Source organism: Phocoena sinus, chromosome 6 (genome assembly GCF_008692025.1).
Source record: "Phocoena sinus isolate mPhoSin1 chromosome 6, mPhoSin1.pri, whole genome shotgun sequence".
In the NCBI taxonomy this organism is placed as follows: domain Eukaryota; kingdom Metazoa; phylum Chordata; class Mammalia; order Artiodactyla; family Phocoenidae; genus Phocoena; species Phocoena sinus.
This window is the reverse complement of record NC_045768.1, coordinates 100,972,333-100,993,864: the sequence shown is the minus strand read 5'-3', so window position 1 is coordinate 100,993,864 and position 21,532 is coordinate 100,972,333. Positions and strand designations below refer to the sequence as shown.

The 21,532-nt window shown below is 46.6% G+C and overlaps 1 protein-coding gene across 7 annotated transcripts in view; it reads left to right on the top strand.

Moving 5' to 3' along the window:
* Nucleotides 1–20,528, top strand: part of LOC116756119 (tumor necrosis factor receptor superfamily member 10A-like) — a 31,589-nt gene extending 11,061 nt beyond the window's left edge. Inside the window, exons 1-10 of one of the 7 annotated variants that reach the window (XM_032636397.1) lie at nt 7,357–7,615; nt 11,167–11,269; nt 12,086–12,181; nt 12,895–13,006; nt 13,777–13,850; nt 13,938–14,036; nt 14,568–14,599; nt 15,062–15,238; nt 17,464–17,539; nt 18,729–20,528. In XM_032636397.1, coding sequence (XP_032492288.1) covers nt 7,445–7,615; nt 11,167–11,269; nt 12,086–12,181; nt 12,895–13,006; nt 13,777–13,850; nt 13,938–14,036; nt 14,568–14,599; nt 15,062–15,238; nt 17,464–17,539; nt 18,729–19,042 — 1,254 coding nt within the window. In that variant the 5' untranslated portion in view covers nt 7,357–7,444 and the 3' untranslated portion in view covers nt 19,043–20,528. Of the gene's footprint in view, nt 1–7,356; nt 7,616–11,166; nt 11,270–12,085; nt 12,200–12,894; nt 13,007–13,776; nt 14,037–14,567; nt 14,600–15,061; nt 15,239–17,463; nt 17,540–18,728 lie in introns of those variants that run through there. The other 6 variants (XM_032636396.1, XM_032636395.1, XM_032636393.1 and 3 more) reach the window with 6 other exon arrangements.
* The last annotated feature ends 1,004 nt before the right edge of the window (nt 20,529–21,532 follow it).

Below are 21,532 nucleotides of genomic sequence, written 5' to 3'. Positions count from 1 at the left end.
TGATCATTAACTTTACATCTTCCATCTATATCTGCTTACTTTTCTCTGTCATATGGGCCCAAGTCCTAATCTACCTTACTGCCATTTAGAATGTAGAATATTGCGGTACTGCCAACAGGTGGGATCTTTAACAATATCCAAAGGTATGTTTAAGGTAGAACATGCAGGATTCTTATTTCATTTTAAAAGTCAGGCACAATATATATCCAATATTTCAGTGTACATTAGGAAAACAACCAGCTCATCAAACTTGTGCTTTAGGGTTTGGAACCCTTTCTATTCTCGTACCTTGTCTTGTACATGTTTTAATGATCCATTACTAGGTTACTTTTATGTTAAATTTTCTTCTGATTTTAAAATAATAATATTTTAAAATAAAATAATAAAATTTAAAAATAATATTTAAAATAATCTGATTTTAAAATAATAAGGCAGACACACCCTGAGATGACCACCAATGAGTCCAGCCCTGTGTAATCCCACCTGAGGGTATGGACAGAATCTGGCTTCCTTCTCACCAAGAAAATGCCAAGGTGATGGGATGTCACCCCCGATTGGGTTACGTTATGTGGACAAAGGGATAGGATGCCACTCTTTGTTTCTATTAGTTGCATCCTCCGTCCACTAAATCTCCAACCAGACTCCTTCTCTCTCCACATACTCCCTGTGTCACGCAGTCACTAGGGGGCCTAGTGATGGTGACACTCAGCATGCACAGGAACGTCATGAGATTTCCTCTGAGGCCAAAGCACTCAGAAGTGCTCCTACAGCACCCACAAAGGCTGTTCAGACCCTGACCACCAGGCAGGCCCAAAAGGGCCAGAGGTAGTGGGCGGTGGGTGAACTCATGCCCACTGGCTCCAGTGAGGTGGTCTCTACACTTGCGTGGTTCTGATTCTTCTAGCTGGCCAATAATCCAGGCAGAAGAAGTTCTGGAGGATCCTAGGTCACCTTGCTCATGGAGAACCTAAAACCCCTTCAACACTCACCATGCATTTAATTTTCTCCTTCTCTCTTTTGGGAATATAAGATGAACAGGAATGTTGTTGGCAACAGTTCTCAAATAAGTCTCATCAAAATTTGTGTGTACATATTGTAGAAAATAAATGTCCCATTATTGCAACAATCAGATAATACATAAATGTTCCTATAAGAAATCTCTCTCCAGCATTGTCCTGGTTGGCTCTTGACTGCAGCTAAGGACAGGGAGGAATCTGTCCGCGAAAAGATGCCCAAAAGAGGTGATGGGGTGACACATGAGGTCACCCATCCGAGTCACGTCTGTCCCGGGAGAAAGTAATGAGTGTCACAACTGCTGCCCTCCTGAAAAGCAGATTCACTCCTGTGGCTTCCTCTCTGTGTCCTTCCCCAAAAGGGGAGGGCTCCACATATGACTGGGCTTTTGAAAGCATAGTTCACTCACGAGAGAGTCTGAGAGCAGCCGAGTGGTATTTGAATGTTGTGTAACGTTTTTCGATTGTAACTAAAGGGCAGTAGTTACCCTTTGCTGATCTAGATGTGTCTTCCTTATCTGGAAGTTCTCTGCGTGGTATAATTCACAAGAATCTGAAAACTTTCCCTCTAAGATCAGGAATAAGACAAGGATGCCCACTCTCACAGCTTTTATCCACATAGTACTACAAGTCCTAGCCAGAGGAATTAGGCAAGAAAAAGAGATAAAAGGCATCCAAATAGGAAATAAAGGGAGATGCAAGAGGGAGGAGATATGGGCATATAAGTATATGTATAGCTGATTCACTTTGTTATAAAGCAGGAAATAACACACCATTGTAAAGCAATTATACTCCAATAAAGATGTTAAAAAAATAGGAAAGAAAGAAGTAAAACTGTCACTATTCTCAGAGAACATGATATTATATATAGAAAACCCTCAAGACTCCATCAAAAACTCTTAGAACTAATAAATGAATTCAATAAAGTTATCTTTATTGATATAAATATCTATTGTATTTCTTTACACGAATAATAAACCCTCAGAAAGTGAAATTAAGGAAATAATGTTATTTACAATTGCATCAAAAAGAATAATATTCCTAGGAATAAATTTAACAAAGGAAGTGAAAGCTCTGTATGTTGAAAACTACAAGACATTGAAGAAGACACAAATAAATAGAAAAATACTAAATGTTCATGGAATTGCTGAATCAATGTTGTTAAAGTGTTTATATACCCCAAACAATCTACAGATTCAATGCAATCCCTATCAAAATTTCAATCGCATTTTTCACAGAAATAGAAAAAAATGATCTTGACACTTGAGGTAAGGAAGATGGCAGAGTAGAAGGACGTGCTCTCACTCCCTCTTTCGAGAACACCGGAATCACAACTAACTGCTGAACAATCATCGCCAGGAAGACACGGTATCTCACCAGAAAAGATACCCCACATGCAAAGGCAAAGGAGAAGCCACAATGAGACGGTAGTAGGGGCGCTATCATAATAAAATCAAATCCCATAACTGCTGGGTGGGTGACTCACAAACTGGAGAACACTTATACCACAGAAGTCCACCCACTGGAGTGAAGGTTCTGAGCCCCACGTCAGGCTTCCCAACCTGGGGTCCGGCAGCGGGAGGAGGAATTCCTAGAGAATCAGACTTTGAAGACTAGCTGGATTTGATTGCAGGATGTTGACAGCACTGGGGTAAACAGAGACTCCACTCTTGGAGGGCACACACAGAGTAGTGTGTGCATTGGGACCCAGGGGAAGGAGCAGTGACCCCATAGGACTGAACCAGACCTACCTGCTAGTGTTGGAGGGTCTCCTGCAGAGGTGGGGGGCAGCTGTGGCTCACCAAGGGACAAGGACACTGGCAGCAGAAGTTCTGGGAAATACTCCTTGGTGTGAGCCCTCCCAGAGTCTGCCATTGGCCCCACCAAAGAGCCCAGGTAGGCTCCAGTGTTGGGTCACCTCAGGCCAAACAACCAACAGGGAGGGAACCCAGCCACACCCATCAGCAGACAAGCGGATAAAAGTTTTACTGAGCTCTGCCCACCAGAGCAACAGCCAGCTCTACCCACCACCAGTCCTTCCCATCAGGAAACTTGCACAAGCCTCTTAGACAGCCTCATCCACCAGAGGGCAGACAGCAGAAACAAGAAGAACTACAATCCTGCAGCCTGTGGAACAAAAACCACATTCACAGAAAGATAGACAAGATGAAAAGGCAGAGGGCTATGCACCAGATGAAGGAACATGATAAAACCCCAGAAAAACAACTAAAGGTAATGGAGATAGGCAACCTTACAGAAAAATAATTCAGATTAATGATAGTGAAGATGATCCAGGACCTTGGAAAAAAGAATGGAGGCAAAGATCGAGAAGATGCAAGAAATGTTCGAAAAGACCTAGAAGAATTAAAGAACAAACAAACAGAGATGAACAATACAATAACTGAAATGAAAAATACACTGGAAGGAATCAACAGCAGAATAACTGAGGCAGAAGAACGGATAAGTGACCTGGAAGACAGAATGGTGGAATTCAATACTGCAGAACAGAATAAAGAAAAAAGAATGAAAAGGAATGAAGGCAGCCTAAGACACCTCTGGGACAACATTAAACGCAACAACATTCACATTATAGGGGTCCCAGAAGAAGAGAGAGAGAAAGGACTTGAGAAAATATTTGAAGAGATTATAGTCGAAAACTCCCCTAACATGGGAAAGGAAAGAGCCACCCAAGTCCAGGAAGCACAGCGACTCCCATACAAGATAAACCCAAGGAGAAACATGCTGAGACACATAGTAAGCAAATTGGCAAAAATTAAAGACAAAGAAAAATTAAGGACAAATTTTATACACTGATGTGTATTAAATGGATGAGTAATAAGAAAAAAATAAAAATAAAAATAAAATAATAAATAAAATAATCTTAAATTTGTATGGAACCACCAAAGACCCCAAATAGCGTAAACAGTCTTAAGAAAGAAGAACATAGCTAGAGGCATCCTGCTTCCTGATTTCAAACTATATTTCCAAGTTATTGCAGTTAAACAGTATGGTATTGGCATAAAAACAGACACCTTGATCAATGGAATAGAATAGAGAGCCCAGAAATAAACCCATGCATATATGGTCAATTAATTTATGCCAAGGGGGTCAAGAATATACAATGGGGAAAGGATTTCTGTTCAATAAATGGTGTTGGGAAAACTGGAAAGCCACATGCAAAAGAACGAAACTGGACCGCTATCTTACCCCATACACAAAAATTAACTCAAAATGGATTAAAGATTTGAACGTAAGAACTGAAACCATAAGACTCCTAGAAAGAAAACGTAGGCAGTAAGTTCCTTGACAGACTGATTTTTTGAATCTGACACCAAAAGGAAAAGCAACAAAAGCAAACATAAACAAGTGGGACTACATCAAACTAAAAAGCTTCTGCACAGCAAAGGAAGCCATCAACTAAACAAAAAGGCAACATCCTGAATGGGAGAAAATGTTTGCAAGTCGTATATCTGATAAAAGGCTGAGATCCAAAATATATAAGCAACTCATACAACTCAATAAGAAAAACCAAACGATCCAATTAAAAAATTGGCAGAAGATCTGAACAGATATTTTTCCAGAGAAGACATACAGATGGCCAGCAGGTACATGAAAAGATGTTTAATATCACTAATCATCAGGGAAATGCAAATCAAAACCACAATGAGATATCACCTCACACCTGTTAGAATGGCTATTATCAAAAAAACCCAGGAAATAACAAGTATTGGTGAGGCAGCGGAGAAAAGGGAACTCCTGTGCACTCTTGGTAGGATGGTAAATTGGTGCAGCCACTATGAAAAATTATGGAGGTTCCTCAGAACATTAAAAATGAAACTACCATATGATCCAGCAATTCTACTTCTGGGTATTTATCTGAAAAAAAATGAAGACACTAACTGGAAAAGATATCTGCACACCCATGTTCATAGCAGCATTATTTACAATAGCCAAGATCTGGAAACAACCTAAGTGTCCATCAATAGATGAATGGATAAAGAAATTGTGGCATATATATATATACACACACACACACACACACACAGACATACACACAACGTGCTATTATTCAACCATAAAAAGGATGAAATCCTGCCATTTGTGAAAACATGGATGGGCCTTGAGGGCATTAGCCTAAGTGAAATAAACCAGACAGAGAAAGAGAATACAATATAATCTTTCTTACATATAAAATCTTAAAAAAAAAAAACCCAAAAAACAAAACCCAAAAAACCCCCAAATCAAGTTCACAGATACAGAGAACAGATTGATGGTTGCCAGAGATGGGGAGGGCGGGTTGGGGTGAGGGTGGAGAAATGGGTGAAGAGGGTCAAAAGGCAAAAAGGAAAGAAAAAAGGACTGTATGCGAACGGAGAGTTAAGAGACTCAGAGACAGCTCCATGACTGTGGGCTTTTGCACAGGGGCTGGGGAGGATTTCCTCTGGCTGGTTGGAATGTCTCTTGCTTCCTCTTGGTTCTCAGTGCCATGGTAGGTGACGAGGCTGGGGGGTACCCAAGACCTCCACCAGCCTGAGTCATCAGTTCCGTCCAGTCTGCCTTGGATTCTCTCTGGCAGCTCCCCTCCCCAGGACCAGCTTAGACTCCCCTTCCTCTAGTTGGACTGTTACTAGAAGACCTGCCTCAGGCCACCGGGGTCAAGGGGCAGTGTGCAAAATATTTTAAAAATGTTTTTAATTAAAAAAAAACTTTCCTCAAGTCACACAGGGATTTATTGACTCAGGGATGATTAGAACCCAGAGGTCTCCAGTGGACATGTTGGTATTCTGGTCTGAAATTAAAAAAAAGAAAAAAAAAATCAAATATAGGGTCTGGTTGGGGGCATTGCTGTGACAAACAGCAAATACAAAAGCACTTCCCTACCAGGCTTCTGGGCCCTCACCAGGCTTCTGAGGGGGCAGCTTCCAGAACACCTCCCAGTTGTGGTCCCCCCCCCACTTCACCCCACCACTACCACCATGCAGCAAAGGACAGGGACCCTTGTTCCCAATCTGCAACCTCCTAATAGGAAGTAGGCCTGTGGAGCAAAATGATGAAGGAAAGAAAGGAAAGGCATAGAGGGAAGAGGAGGATGACTTACTCTGCTTTGAACCAGGCTCACCGTGAATAGATTATTCCTTTCACTGGAAGAGGTTTTCATAACAAAGGTTCCTTTCTCTTTATTTTGCATCGTTATATTTGAAAGGTGCCGTAACAGACTTTGATGGAACTTTAAACATTTTTTTTAACAAAGTATTTGTACCTGCATTGTGTTGTAAATGCTCACACCCCCCTAGGATAGAGGACCCAGCACCAGTGAAGAATGGGGGACAGACTCGGGCTTGGGAACAGCACCATGGAGTCCATGGCAAGAGCCCGCAGATATCAGAGGCCCAACCCAGACACTGGAGGGTGAGGGAGAGGGTAGAGGAAGATGCTGGGAACCCTGAGGGGGTATTCACCAGGGTCCAAATGTTCTATCAGGTACAACTTCAGGTTTTTAAAACAAACGTGATGAAAGTAAATTTATACAGCCATGCTAATGATAATTAAGGTCCTTAAAAAGTAGAATTCACAACAGGAAAATATAGTGTGTATCCTTTGCCTTTAAATAAATACTTATTTGTAATTCGATAGTAAATTGATCATAAACATTAATTACGTGAATAGGCCCAGGGCAAAAAAAATCCCACCAGGTCTCTCTCATTCTCTAAGCACTTAAATCTCAGAAAGTGCAAGTGAGTCTGGCAGTCTACTCATTTTTCTAACAATTCAAGGTTTCTTAGTTCACACCCCTACAATAACGTGCAGGGCATCCACTCTGTGCCAAGCGGGGCTGGAGGCGCTCCGCAGACTCTCGGGGGCGGGGGGGGGGTCTCCTTCTTGGGAGTCCCTGTTCTCTGGCCTCCTTGGGGCCCTGGTCAATAGAAGGGGGGCGGGGAGGAGCAGAAGCTGAGAGTGGGCAGAAGGCGGTAGTCAGAAGACAGGTGGTTCAGGGTTTATGAACGGGTGGGGCATTTGCCCTGCAAAGGGGCAGGGTCAGGACCCGCCTTGAACGCAGATTCTGAATCTCACAGCCCGGATCACAACAGAGCATGTGGGAGGTGCCCTGTCAGGCACAGACCGTACGTACCCTTGATGAAAAACCGCATCCCCGGGCATCAGCCGCCAAAGCAGGTAGTTTCCTCTTTGAAACAGAGGTGCCGTCAAGCTCGCTGGGCTCCTCTCGTGAGCCACAAGCGATTGGCTAGAAGTGGTGAATGTTTACGTCAACTCGACGGAAGGCGTAGCTCATTCGCCGCCGCGGGTGACGCAACCTGAGGACGGTATAAAGCTAGCGTCAGGCTGACTCATTAGACCGTAGAGCCCTGCCCCGCGCATCGCACAGGCGGCGGGGACGGTCCCGCGCCCCACGAAGCACACTTTCATTCTTGATGGCCACTCCGTGGCGACCTGGACAGCGAGCGCCCCGCGACCGCACGGGGCAGCGGGCACAGAGCACACAGGCCACCTCGAGCACCCGGGCAGGGCGCGCCCCCGGTCCCAGGCCTCGGCTGCGGGGCCCCTTGGTTCTCATCTTCTTCGTCCTGGGTGTCCTGCTGTCGGTGAGTTCCCGCCGCGAGTCCTGGCTCCAGATGGCGCGCTCCGTGGCCGGGAAAGGGCGGGGGCGAGGGGGGCGGGGTACGGCTGGGCATGTCCCGGCAGCACCCACCCGGGCGAAGCCCAAGTACAGGGGGTGAGGGGGTGGCGGAGTGCGGATCCGGGGCTGGCAACATCTACCTGCGGCCCCGAAGGAGAAGAGCCCGCTCTCCGCCTCCGGGTCCTTGGAGGGTCTGGCCTCCAGATTGGTCCCAGGAGAGCATCAGCGAGTGACTGACAGATCGCCTTTTCTTTCTCTTCCCCTTTCCTTCCTCCGATCCCCCTCACTCTTTCTCTCTTTTTCTCTCTTTTTATTTTGCACTACGTTTAACTTTTAAAACGTGTCCTTTGTAAATCGATTAACCGTGTAGGCCCCTGCCTTCCCCCACCACTGCCTTAAGCACCTTTGAATTTCCTTTTCCCTGAAAGGGAAGCAACCTTTAACGTTGCTTGCTGTTTGTTGCAATTTATGGGTGCTGTGTAGAAACCATCAATCAACCCACAGTTGGGACCAGATTCTCACCACTTCTTTAGGAGGCGAGCTGGAGGCTCTGGGGGCGATTTACCACTATCAGCGTGCATCCTAAAGAAACTCACTATGGAAAAAAATGTGCCTCCTTCCACTGCTTTCTCTGGTTGTTTGAGGCTCTTCTCGAAGTTTCTCATATGTTCACAGGGGAAAAAAAAGTTAAGGGCCTAACAAGGTTACAGGAATCATGAAAATGTGTACTTTTCATTGTACAAATTAGTACTAAAACTCAGAAAAGAAATAACGTTTTGTATTCACAAAAAAATATAGAATTAGTTTTTTAAATTATCAGTTGATCATAGGTAGGATTCATGTTGAACACGGCTCGATGAATGTCTCTGGGTGCCTGTAGGCACTGTCAAGTATCCGTGTAGCCATGTGCATTGTCTGTTAGGTAACTCCTTAGAAGTGGAACTGCTGTCAGCAGGTTAGATAATTTTACACATTTGTTTAGATAAGGATAAAGTGGCCTCCAAAAGAAGGCTGGACGATTTTACCTCACACCGAGGGTCCACAAGTGTGCCTGTTTCCCTACACCTTTGCCACATTAAACTTTCATTCTTTGCTCGTCTAAGAAGTAAAAATGGGGCACCGCAGTGCTGTGGTTTTGATTCCTCGGTGCCAGTAGAGATTTTCAAGGATCCATGAGATTTCTGAGACTGGGAGTGGATGACCAGGAGACCCCAGATTAGGCAGCAGGGGAGGGGGCAAAAATACAAACAGTAAAAGAACTGACAAAAATCTTACACAAATTCTTTCAGACAACATAAGAGTTCTTCAGTAGATTCTAAGCCCAGCAGAACCCTAATAGTGAAACCTGACAAAAACATTTGAAAAGAAGAAAAATATTAATACGTTTCAATATCCTTCCTAAAAATAGAGGCAGAATTCCTTAACAAAACAAATAGTAAACTAAATTCAGGAATATTTAAAGAAGAAAACATGCCATGACCAAGTGGGTTTAGTCACAGGAATAACATCTGAAAATGAGTCAGTGTTTTTCACTATGCTAACACCATGAAGGAGAAAAACTATATGAACAGCTTAACAGATGCAGAAAAAGCATTCGGCAACTCTTAACCTCCCTGTCATGCTAAAACCTCTCATTATATCAGGGCAGAAGAGACCTTCCTCCATCTGATGAAGGCCACTTCCTCTTGGAGTCACATAGGAGACTAGGGTAACCTAGAAAGGGGTGTGAAGGGATGTTCTGTAGTAATGCTAATTTCCAGGATCTAGATAGAGGGTTTGGGTTTCCCAAGTGTATGTGTTTTTAAAAACTGTTTGAATGGTACCCTTAAGAATTGTGCATTTCTTTCTCTGTAAATCTTAACACTGAAAAAAACTGTAAAGAAATATGGAGCTCAAGTTACTGACAATGCTGAAGTATTGAGTTGCAGACGTGAATTTCATCATAAAAATAAGACACAGGAGAATGGACAGAGGGATAGATAAAGAAAGAAATATGGGGCTTCCCTGGTGGCGCAGTGGTTAAGAATCCGCCTGCCAATGCAGGGGACACGGGTTCAAGCCCTGGTCCGGGAAGATCCCACATGCCGTGGAGCAGCTAAGCCCGTGCGCCACAACTACTGAGCCTGCGCTCTAGAGCCCGCGAGCCACAACTAGAGAAAGCCCGCATGCAGCAACGAAGACCCAACGCGGCCAAAAATAAATAAAAATTCAATAAATTAATTTTTAAAAGAAAGAAATATGTGATAAAGCAAATATAGCAAAATATTAGTTACAGAATCTAGGTGGTGAGTATATGAGAGTTTACCGTACAGATCTTTAAACTTTGTTGGATGCGTGAAAATGTTCATAATAAAACATTGAGGGAGAGCGCCTGTGAGAGGAGAACCAGGAAAGAGAGGAGGGAATAGGACTGTGAAGGCAGGGGAAGGAGATTCCACCAACTTGTGGGGAGTCAGAGGAGGCCCAGCCTGGGGAAGGGACGACTTAGAGGACATATGTGGGCTTAGCTGTCCCCAAATACTTGACAGACTTTTCTGTGGAAGAGAGCTGCATTTTATCTTTTTTAGATCCAGGCAGTTGAACTGGGCTCGACGTAAGCTGTTTCCATCTTAACAGTGTTTTTCTTTCTTTCTTCTTTTTCCCTTAATTTCACTTTCTATTTTGTCACTCCCAGGTTAAAGCAAAGTTGCAAAGACTATGCAACCCCCCCGCTTTTTCCTGTACCATGTGAAAAATAGCTGCTGATATGATAGATCCCATGACTGAAGAATGTATATTTCCTACAAATGAGGACATTCTCCCCCAAAACTACAACACAGCCTTCAACATCAGAACACCAAATCAACACGTTAATCCTCATCACATCCTCAGACTCCATTCAGATTTTTTCGACTGGCCCCATTGTGTCATTGTTAGCATGGAGACTCATCTCAGAACCCTGTGTTGCTATTTCTTCTTCCTCTTTGTGACTCATTATGTGGAACGCTAACAGCTTCCTTTCCAGGACAGCTTGTCCAGTTAAAGCCGAAAGTTCATTACTCAACTGTGATCCTGTATCCTGATTTTGAAAAAGTGTGTGCATAGTATGACTCATTTGTGAAAATGTGTGTGCGCGCACGTACGCGCACGTGAGAAAGAGAGAGAGCCTGAGAGTATTACACATATGGTCAAATAGAAGAAGTAAAGACACAAAATAATGGATGTTTTCTCTAACTGGGGGGATCCCTGTGGTTTCTGTATTCTTATAAAGAATTTTTCCTTGCCCATGCTTTCTGGAATAAACATATTTTATTTTATTATAAGAGAAAGGAATACCAGGAAAAAAATTTATGTGTAAGTTACTTGGTAGCACAAAAGGCCAGGGGACAAACGTGAAAAGAATGAGAGTTTATAGCTGGACGAAAGGCCCCAGTTCTGTTTCGTTTTGCAGGCTGTGGTCAAGGGACTGTGGGATACATCCTGGGAGGGATGAGAGTCTGGAAGCCACTCATGCCTGTCCCTGCTTTGTCTCCACAGATTGCGGCTGCTTCAGCCATGCCCATAAGGCAGGAAAAATTTCACCGGCAATTAACTGCCCCGCAGGGATTGAAACGCAGCCTCTCAGAGAAGTGTCTACCAGGTACATTCTAAGACTGATCTCCAACCCTTACCGCACCCTTATCTTCATGTCCTTCTGGTCTTCTGATTCCTGCAGTTCCCGGCTCTTATTCCACAGGCATTTACTGGAAGTCTTCCATGTGCCAGGCGCTGTGCCAGTGGAGGGCACGAGGCCCCCGCCCTCCTGGAACCCTCCTCCTAGGATGGTACCCAGACAGATGGACAGATATGACAGTCAGAGAGATGAGATAGAAACCGTGAGGATAATTGAGTGATGGGTGGGACAGAGTCGGGGTTGGTGAGGCCTCCTGGGGATGGTGACCTTGGTGCAGAGAGCCAGGTAGAGTGCTCCTAAGAGGGCCCCAGGAACTGTCACCCCAGGGGGCAGGGCTGGGCTTGTTTGAGCAAAGCTAGGGGGCAGCTGGGGTGAGTGGAGGGTGGAGAGGTCACCGGGACAGGTGGGAGGAGGCCACAGACCCTGAATACTGTGAAGGGAGCATGAGTTTTATTTTTTTAGTGAGGTATTAAAGTAAGTAAAAATCTCACTGTTTTATATTGATACATGTTGAAATGATATTATGTTGGATATTGCCTCTTTCTTTTTACTCTTTAATGTGCCAACTATGAATGTGACTTTTATGTGTGGCTTGTAATATATTCCTGTTGACAGTACTGGTCTAAGGTATGTGGTAGATGTAGAATCAAAAGATTAAAGCCAGGTCAAGGAGAGTTCCCTGTGTGGATTCCACTGATGGCCGAAAGAGGCAGCCCTGTCCACACTGCCAGCCTCGGGGAATCCTGTGGGGATTTACTCACCAGCTTTTCCCTTCCTTCCCAGGGTTCTATATGGAGGAAGCCAGTGGAGATTGTATGCCGTGCACGGATAAGGTGGATTACACCAATTATTCAAACACCCTGTCTTCTTGCTTACTCTGTAAGATTTGCAAATCAGGTACAGGACATGTCCCCGTGCCTACAGTTGGGTGATGAGATGGGATTTGAATGGAACGGGAAGTCAGAAACCTGATTTCCAGCCCAGCTAGGTCTTCATCCTACCCTGTCTTAGGTCAGCAAAATAAATGAAAACAGAAATTATTTGTATAACGTATGCCACCTGGTAGGGAAGTCTTTCAGAGCATCAGTTGGAAGGGGGGGAGTAATGTGTCCCTTGACGGAGGGGCTGGTTAGTGACAGCATGGGAGGCCTGGGTGAGTGGGACAGGGCTGGGTTTGAGCTGTGTGGCGAGTCTGGCTCTGGGCCGGGCCCCTGTGAGCCCTGTGACTTCTGCTCCAGGATCTCAGCCTCTCTCATGACCAGCTGGGCCAGGTCCTCTCCATCCAGAGTGTCTCATATTACACCCTGCCCCACCCCCACCCCGGCACTTGCTCCTGATTTGTGATCTAAAACCTTTTTCTTCCCAATCCTGATGTGATCTGTAATGACGCATGGTCCCTTTCATATGCCTCTATTGGTGACACGTGAACAGTGGCTGTCCTTTGGATGGTCTGTGTGTGTTGCTGCAGAAAATGGCCCCCAAATTACTTCCTGAACTGAGTAGAACTGAGTGGGTGGGGATCTGGGTGGTGAAGAATGGTTGAGAGACACGTGAGGGAAGCACACCCCCCAAACCTTATCTTTGGTCTCCAGGGGAAGAAGAGAAAAGTCCATGCACCTCAACCAAGGACACTGAGTGTCAGTGCAAACCTGGCACTTTCCGTAGAGAAGATGCACCTGAATTCTGCTACAAGTGCAGAACCCGGTGAGACATGGGAGCCTAGGGGGCTCCCAACCCCCAGAGACCCCCAGTTTCCTTGTACCCCTTTCTCCGGTTTCCATGCAGCCCCTCCTACCTCCTCAGGGCGCCCTTGTGCCTGTGGGGTCTCCTGAGCATGCAGCAGCCCTCCTCATTCCTCTGTGTGTCCTTCCCCAGGGCCCCCTTCCCACACCTCCTCAGAAGGAGCCTAGAAAGACAAGTGTCTACCACAGACAGAAGTCATAATGAGGCCATATGTGTGCTCCTTCAAGGTTCCCGTAAAACCTGAGCCAACTCAGCTGGCCTCACATCCAGCCCTTGTTCCCCAATAAGATCTGAATCTTTCCTATTTGGGGATGTAGGGGCCAATAGTAATTAGCTCTTCTCTGATGTTCCAGTGCTGGCTGTGATTGGTAGGAAGAGTCAACAGGTGGAGGACAAGAGGATCCTTGTATTAAAGCTTGACTGGAGGATGAGGCTTGGCTTGTGCCCAAACCCTTCTGACCCTTGACTTGGATGAGATCCCCCGTCCCAGGGGCCCAGCTCCTGAAGGGGCAGCTCTGAACACTCAGCAGGAGCCCTGGGGCCTGAAGTGCACAAGCCCAGATCCTTCTCCCACCCAGCAAGGGGTAGTGAGGGGACCCAGCCCTGCAGACAGGGGAAGTCCGTCCCTCCTGCACTGTCTTGTCAGGGTACCCCAGGTGGGAGTTTTCTCCGTCTTTCTCCTCATCTGGCCAGCTTTCCCTGACGGATCCCCTCCCTGTGTCTGTACCCAGGTGCCCTGATGGGATGGTCGTGGCCACGCCCTGTAGCCCCTTCAGTGACCTCACATGTGTGGACCGAAAATCAGGTACCCAAGCCAGTGGGGAAGCCCCGGTTCCTGGTGAGACAGTGACCACGCGCCCGAGACTGTCCACCACTCCCTCTTCCTCCTCAGACACTTCACAGCTGGTGATCGGAATTGTAACTGCCGGTGTCCTCCTGCTGCTAGTGCTGATCGTGCTCCCATGTATTTTCTGGTGGTTCTGCATTCAAGGTGAGGTTCTGGTAGGGAAGAGGGAGGTGCTGACGCCCTCCTCCATCTCCCCAATCCTCCTGTTCCTCCTGGCTTGGCTCTGATCTTGTTCCCCGGGATCCCCCTCCGCCTCCCACCTCACCTGCTCCTACGAAGCCGGGATCACATGAGTCCCCCATCTCAGCTGACGGTCCCCTCTTCCCCCTGGCCAAGTATGGTGGGCGGGGAGCAGGGTCAGTTCTTAATGTCGTTAGGACCCCCAGCCAGGGCAGAGAGGTGGTCAGCACCTTGACTGGGTGACAAGAGTCAGGGGAGAGCGTCGTCCAGCAGAACCCCACAGAGATTTTACATGGGTTTCATTTCCCCCTTCTCTTCTCCCTCCCCGCGGGTTCTCCAGATTTGGAATGGCCCGCTCCCTGTCACCAGGCCCAGGGCTCCTTGTTCAGTGTCTGAGCCCCCAGCCCACACCCTGTCCCTGGCACTGTCCCCGGGGAGGGAGGTGCTGCAAGAGGGCGCTCCCCACGGCTCAGGTGGATGCCTCTTCTCTTCTAGGTCGTGGCGTGGAACCTAAGTGCCTGGACAAAGTGAGTTGGTTTCTCCAGGACCTGGTGGCATCAGGCCCTCAGTAACTGCTTGGCCCTGGGTGGACACGGTCCCCAATTTGTCCTATGCTGTTGTCCCTGGCTCTCTCAAGTGGCCTAGGAGCTCTGGGCTGACAGTAGGAGAGCAACTGGCCTGTTGAGAGCAGCTCTAAGGCTGGTTGACAGTGCTAGCCCTGTCCCTCTTACTGCTTGTGAGACACCCTCACCCCAAAACCCTGGTTGCACGCTGGGGCATGGAGGGTGTCAGGAAGGGGTGCTGAAACCCCCCTTAGCACAGCACTAGGGTCCAGGTGCCATCAGCAGAGCCCTGGATATGCTGAGTCTGTACCCACCTGGGGGGCACAGCATGGGAGTAGGTGGGGAGGCAAAACCCACAATGTCCCCCGCAGACACTACATGGATCTGTGGGTATGGATTCCTGAGTCAGCTCTTTGCCTTCCCAAGGTCCTCTTCCGGCGCTCACATCCCTTAAGAGGTCCTGGGGCTCTGGACAATGCCCACAACAATATGCTGATCGAGAGAGATTCGCTGATTGATCTGGTCCCTGAGCAGGAGGCAGAAGAGCAGGTGAAGCCGACAGATGCCACGGCCCAGTCCCAGGGGGAAGCAAAGCGTCTGCTGGTGAGTGTGGTGTCCTGGCCCTTCTGCTTGCCCAGGACTGTGGTAGAAACAGGGAAGGGCCGATGCTGGTCAGGTCTCCTGTCCCATGGGGAAGTGGTGATGGAGGGAGATCATGGTCATGGAGGGGAAGGGAGCCCACCCCCTGCTATGGTCGACTGGAAGCTCTTATGCTACTTATCATCTGTCTTGTTCTCACCACGTTCCTGGTGTCTAGAACAGCCAGAGTGGTCCCTCCCATGATTGTTCAGTGATGGAATTAAAGCTACATGATATTTTTCTGTGTGATTGTTACATGCTTTTAAGCCATTCCTCATCACGTTAGGAATTTCACATTTATTTCAAAATTATTATTAAGTTGAATCTATTTGAAAATTAGTATTTGTCTCAATGAATAGACATATTTGTGGGGTGGCTTCCTAGTAGAAGTAGAATCTCTTTGTCAACGTATAGAAGTATTTTTTACTGTACACACACACACACACACACACACACACACAGACGTTTGGGGTCATATCATTTCAATAGTTTTGATATGACATTAATATATTTCTTTTTTGGTAACAAGCAAAAAACGGACTTAAACTTGTATTTCTTTTGTTTTGATTATTTTGAGATGATTGTTGTCTTGTCTGGTAAGAGTCTTTCTAAGCAGACATGCTCTTGTGCCCGTGAGTACATGCATGTGTGTTTTTTCATTTGGTTTAGTATTTTAATGTGCAGAATTTTATATATTAACTAATTAAATCTGTCGATACATTTACTTTTCATTGCTCAGAGCTTTTAAAGTCCTTCATTGGGACTTCCCTGGTGGCGCAGTGGTTGAGAGTCCGCCTGCTGATGCAGGGGACACAGGTTCGTGCCCCAGTCTGGGAAGATCCCACATGCCGCGGAGCGGCTGGGCCCGTGAGCCATGGCTGCTGAGTGTGCGCGTCCGGAGCCTGTGCTCCACAACGGGAGAGGCCTCAACAGTGAGAGGCCCGTGTACAGCAAAAAAAAAAAAAAAAGGTCCTTCATCAAACAGAAGATAAAATTCTCCAATTTCTTAGGTAATTTCACGGGCCTCTCACTGTTGTGGCCTCTCCCGTTGTGGAGGTAGGCTTTTAATTTTTTTTATTTTATTTTTTTGGCTGTGTTGGGTCTTCTTTTCTGTGCAAGGGCTTTCTCTAGTTGTGGCAAACGGGGGCCACTCTTCGTGGTGTGCGGGCCTACCAGGGAAGCCCAGGTAGGCTTTTTTAAAATGATGTGATTGGTAGCATAGAGCTTATAAGCTAAATGGAGGTACTTCCCTGGTGGCGCAGTGGTTAAGAATCCGCCTGCCAATGCAGGGGACATGGGTTCGAGCCCTGGTCCGGGAAGGTCCCACATGCCATGGAGCAACTAAGCCTGTGTGCCACTACTGAGCCTGCGCTCTAGAGCCCACGAGCCACAACTACTGAGCCCACGTGCCACAACTACTGAAGCCTGCACACCTAGAGCCTGTGCTCTGCAGCAAGAGAAGCCACCGCAATGAGAAGCTCGCACACCACCACGAAGAGTAGCCCCGGCTCGCAGCAACTGGAGAAAGCCCACATGCAGCAATGAAGACCCAACACAGCCAAAAATAAATACATAAATAAAATTAAAAAAAAAAGTTAAATGGAATTTATTTTGTGATAAATAAGATATGAGGAGCTCCCTGAATTGTTCTGAGTTACCATCTCATTCCTTATACTCAATTTAGCTGCTAATTTTTTGAACCTTAATTTATAAATTAATCTAGGAAGAACTGAGATCTTTTAGATATTCTGTATTTTTCTTATGAAGAGAGGTAGCATTTTCAAGTCAAGGGTTTTATAATACCTCAAATAGATGTGTGTTTTTCTTTGGTAAATTTCTCCTATTTCTTGTTGAGGCTGTGTCTTTGTACTACAAGTGTTCTGTAACCTTATGAGTTTATCTGACTCTTGTAATTCTTTATATAATTTATTATCTGCTACAATTTTTAACGTTCATCCATCCATACATTCACATTTAAGTATTGTTGCTAAACCATTAGAGTTTTGTAAGAATACAATCATATATCAAATAATGACTATTCTGTCTTCTCCCTTCAAATATCCTACATTGTGTTTTTGTTTCACTTATGGCTGCATATGCCAGAATTTCAGAACAATGTTTGCTAGGCTCAGTTCTGGAACCCAGGACACCTGATTAAGACCAAGTCTGTTCTCCACTGTGTTTTACAGGAACCAGCAGAAGCTGAAGGGTCTCACACGAGAAGAAGGCTGCTGGTTCCAGCAAACGGTGCAGACCCCACTGAAAGTGAGTGCTTTCCCTGGGCATTGGGGCAGGAGTGGAGGGAGGAGGGACAGTGTCCTAACTGCCGTCCCCATAGCTGTTAGGGCAACTCAGAGCAGGGATGGCTTGTCACTGGACCTTTGGGACTCTAATTCCCTCTCTGACCCTCTTCTTCTCCCCACCCTGCACCCCTCTGTCCCCTAACAGTGTCCCCTAACACCTCCCTGTCCTTCCCTGCCCCCCATCCTCCCTCCTCCCTTGTTGCTCAGGGCCAGGTTGGCCCACCCTGAGGCATCTAAGGGGCTGTGCCGTCCAGCAGGGCACCCAGGGGCCGCAGGAGGCTGTGGAGCATCTGACCTGTGGCCAAATCTGATGAGCTGTAGTGTAACTCCATACTGTATTGCAAAGAATTGGTAGGAAAAAGGACTGTAATATGTCTCATTAACAGTTTGTTGTATATTGATTACATGGTGAAATGAAAATTTTTAGAATATATTGAGTTAGTACCCTATTTTATGAAAATTAGTTATTACTCGTTACTTTTTACGTTTTTCAGTGTAGCTGTCAGAAAATATAAATTTGTATCCGGGGCCCACCTTGTGTACCTATGGACGGTGGTGTGCACTGCATCTCACACACATCTCATTGAATCCCCAGTACAGTCCCATGAGGTGGGTGGTGCTTGCTCCATTTTATGGGTTAAATTCTTGCTCCGAGTCTGTCCCCATCTAGCTCTGCCACAGTGTCAGTCAGCGAGGCCGAGCTGGGCGTGAGGCCAGAGGCCTTCCTCCCTCCAGGCCCTTGCTCTGTCCCCACTGCAGAGGTGGCAGCCAGGTGACCTCACTCTCGTGAGAACGGCAGGTGCCCTCCTCTGAGGTCTGTTGCACCACTGTGTCCCGCCCTCTGTCTCCTACCACAGACTGCCTTCTCCCTCCATGACGTCCATCTCCCCTCCCTGGTGGGCCCTCATTCCCCGCTTAGGGCGGGACTCTCTGGAGACCTGGACTCCCTGCAGTGCTTTGGGCACAGGTGAGGCCCAGGCAGTGTGGCCTAATTCTCTGCTGACGGGAAGCATGTCAGGGACGCAGAGCAGCAGGTTCACCAGCAGGGGGCGCTCCTCAGCTCCCACCCTGGGGTCTAGGCCTGACTGAGGGTCCTCTGCCCTTTCTGAAGCCTGTCCCAACTCTGTCTCTGTGACTTTCCCCGAACTTAGGCCTGAGGCTGTTCTTTGATGACTTTGCAACCATCGTGCCGTGTGACTCCTGGGATTTGCTCATGAGGAAGTTGGGCCTCACGCAAAATGAGATCCTTCTGGTCAGAGAAGGGGTCCGGGTCCCTCGGGATGCCTTGTATGAAATGCTGGATACTTGGGTCAGCAACAAGGGACGGGAGGCCTCAGTCAACACCCTGCTGGACGCCTTGGAAAAGCTGGGGCAAAGATTGGCAAAGGAGACAATTCAGGACCACCTGCTGGACTCGGGAAAGTATGTCTATGAAGATGGTGAAGCAGGCTCTGCTGTGTCCTGAGTGTTTGAGGACCTCAGCCTTTCCTGATAGACTCGCACTTTTCATTTGTACTTGTTATTTGTATGTGTCATTCATGTCGCTATGTATGCACTTAATGATGGGTAACATAATACACATCATTAAAGTGCAAACATATTGTGAATCTTTGTACTTTTATGTTTATATATATATTTATATAAGTGTAAAAAAAAATTTTGGAACTATACTTTCTAGGTTGTTTATGTGGGTTACCTGGATGAGAGCTGGGAATCAAAAATGATAAGAAATACAAAAGGAGGAAATTCCCTGGCAGTTCAGTGGTTAGGACTCTGCGTTTTCACTGCTGAGGTCCCAGGTTCAATCCCTGGTCGGGGAATTAAGATACCAAAAGCTGCGAGGCAAAAAAAAACAAAACAACAACCAAAAAAAGCACAAAAGAACAAAACAACAACAACAAAAAAAGCAAAAGAAAAAAAAAAAAAAGGAAAGGAGAAAAAGCCCACTGTGGGGAGAGCACTGATAGCATCTTCTCCCTCAAAGGAAGTTTGGTCACTTTCGGATGCCTGGTGACTTCTCCAGGGCCCACTTTAAACATGTCAATTTTATAGCTGTGCGACTATTTACATTTTTTATAGGTAGGAGTTTACAACTGAGCAGAGAGTGAGGAGAAGTGGCATCCATGTGCAGCCCTGCATCTGGTGTCCGTGAACTGGGCTGTCATGCCTTGGCCTCCTCCTGTTCATATTGGCTATATAAAGGATCTCATGGCCTTCTGCAGAAGAGACTCACACACAAACACCAGTTCTTAAATACTGTGAGAACTGACCAAAAATGGCTGCCATATTGAGGTTTGGTCCTTTTATTGCTTTTTAAAAATATCTTTCTGCCATTAAACCCTTCTCCATAGTGTTCCAACTGCTGCAGGATAATTTAATGGTGGAAGCAATTCTCAGGGGTTTTTGGTCTGTTCCATCTCAAAGCTTTGTGTGTTGTCTTCCCTAAGGTTGATGTGGCTAACGTGGCCAAACCTGGAATTGGCACATCAGGATACAGCATGTGGAGTCCACTTGAGTTTATAGAAGGGCCGAGCCTGTGGTCTTGGTGCTATATGCCCCTGGCCCCGATGTCCTTCCCTTTCCTGGAAGTCAGGTGTTTCCTGCCTTTGCTGTTCCTTCTGTGCAGGACACTTTGCCTTCATCTTCAGTGGGAAATATAAATGGATTCTTGTCAATCAAATGTTGGGTCACTTGTCCCTTTCTCAGAAGACTTCCTTGAGTGCCAGTCTAAAGTATTAGCCTTGCCAGTGTCTGTCAGCTATATTCACTTGTTCGCATGTTTATTGTGTGTTTTAGCGATGAGAATATTTAAGAACTGAACTTGCATCCTATATTGCTTTATGCCAGTTTAGATATGATACTTTTGAAGTTTTACTTGAAAATTGGATGTCTGTTCAAGTGTCTTCTCAATGAGAGGACCCCTTCTTGAAGATTTTGTTAGAAATATCAAGCAATACAAGAAATATCATTAGGTGCAAAATACTCATGTGTTTATGAATTTGTGACCAAATTATGCAATGTTATATTTAAAATTTTATAATTTTATATAAATATGCATTTTTATGAATCCGTGACCAAATTAAATATGCAATTTTATATAATTTTATGTGTGCTTTTCTCCTCCATCCTCCTGTCCTCCTGTAGAACAGTGCTGAGTGACCCGGGTGCAGGGGTGTGTGTTCTTGCTGTGTGACCCGCTCCATCCTTCTCCCTTTTATGCCTCGGGCTCAAGCTCGCCCTGCATGGGTGTGTCTCCTGCTCTGACTCTGGATTTCCGGGCGCCAGGTTCCTGGGGGACTGGAATCCAGCTCCTCCTCCCTGCCCTTCCCCTGGGGGAGGACCCCAGCCTGGCCCAGCTTCCCCACAGCCTCCCCAGATGATGTCTCTGGGCCACACCTGGGCCTGCTGGGCTCCCTTGACGTGCAGACCGGCTCTGACAGAGCTGCTGGGAAGTGGGGTGGGGCCCTGCTTGCTGGGGTCATTCTGTGACCCCTCACCTGGGGGCCTCCTGGGCCACCTTCCCTTTCTGTGCCTGCTGGGCTTTCTGCATCCTCATCAGTGGGCCCAGTGGCTCAGCCCTGCAACCTCATGGAGCCCCAATTCCCTTGCCATTGGACTTCAGGCCCTGGCTCTCCCACCCACCAGAGTTCCTGGGAGGCCCCATGGTCCCACCCCTGTCCCCTTCCCCAGAGTGAAGGTGCTGGGTGCAGAGCTGCACACTCCCTTGGGCCCCCCTCCTGCCACTGCCCCTGCCTGTGAGTTATTACATATTACATCAGGATTGGGAAGAAAAATATTTTAGATCACAAATCAGGAGTAAGAGGTGAATTTATAATTACTTTAAATTCTTGAAAAGAAATTTTGCCTGTATGAGGCCCTTGTATCGAATCATCTGAATCGTCCTTGAACTGGGCAGTCTGATTGGGCCTCCATCTGTTTCTGTGTCTGTCAAAGT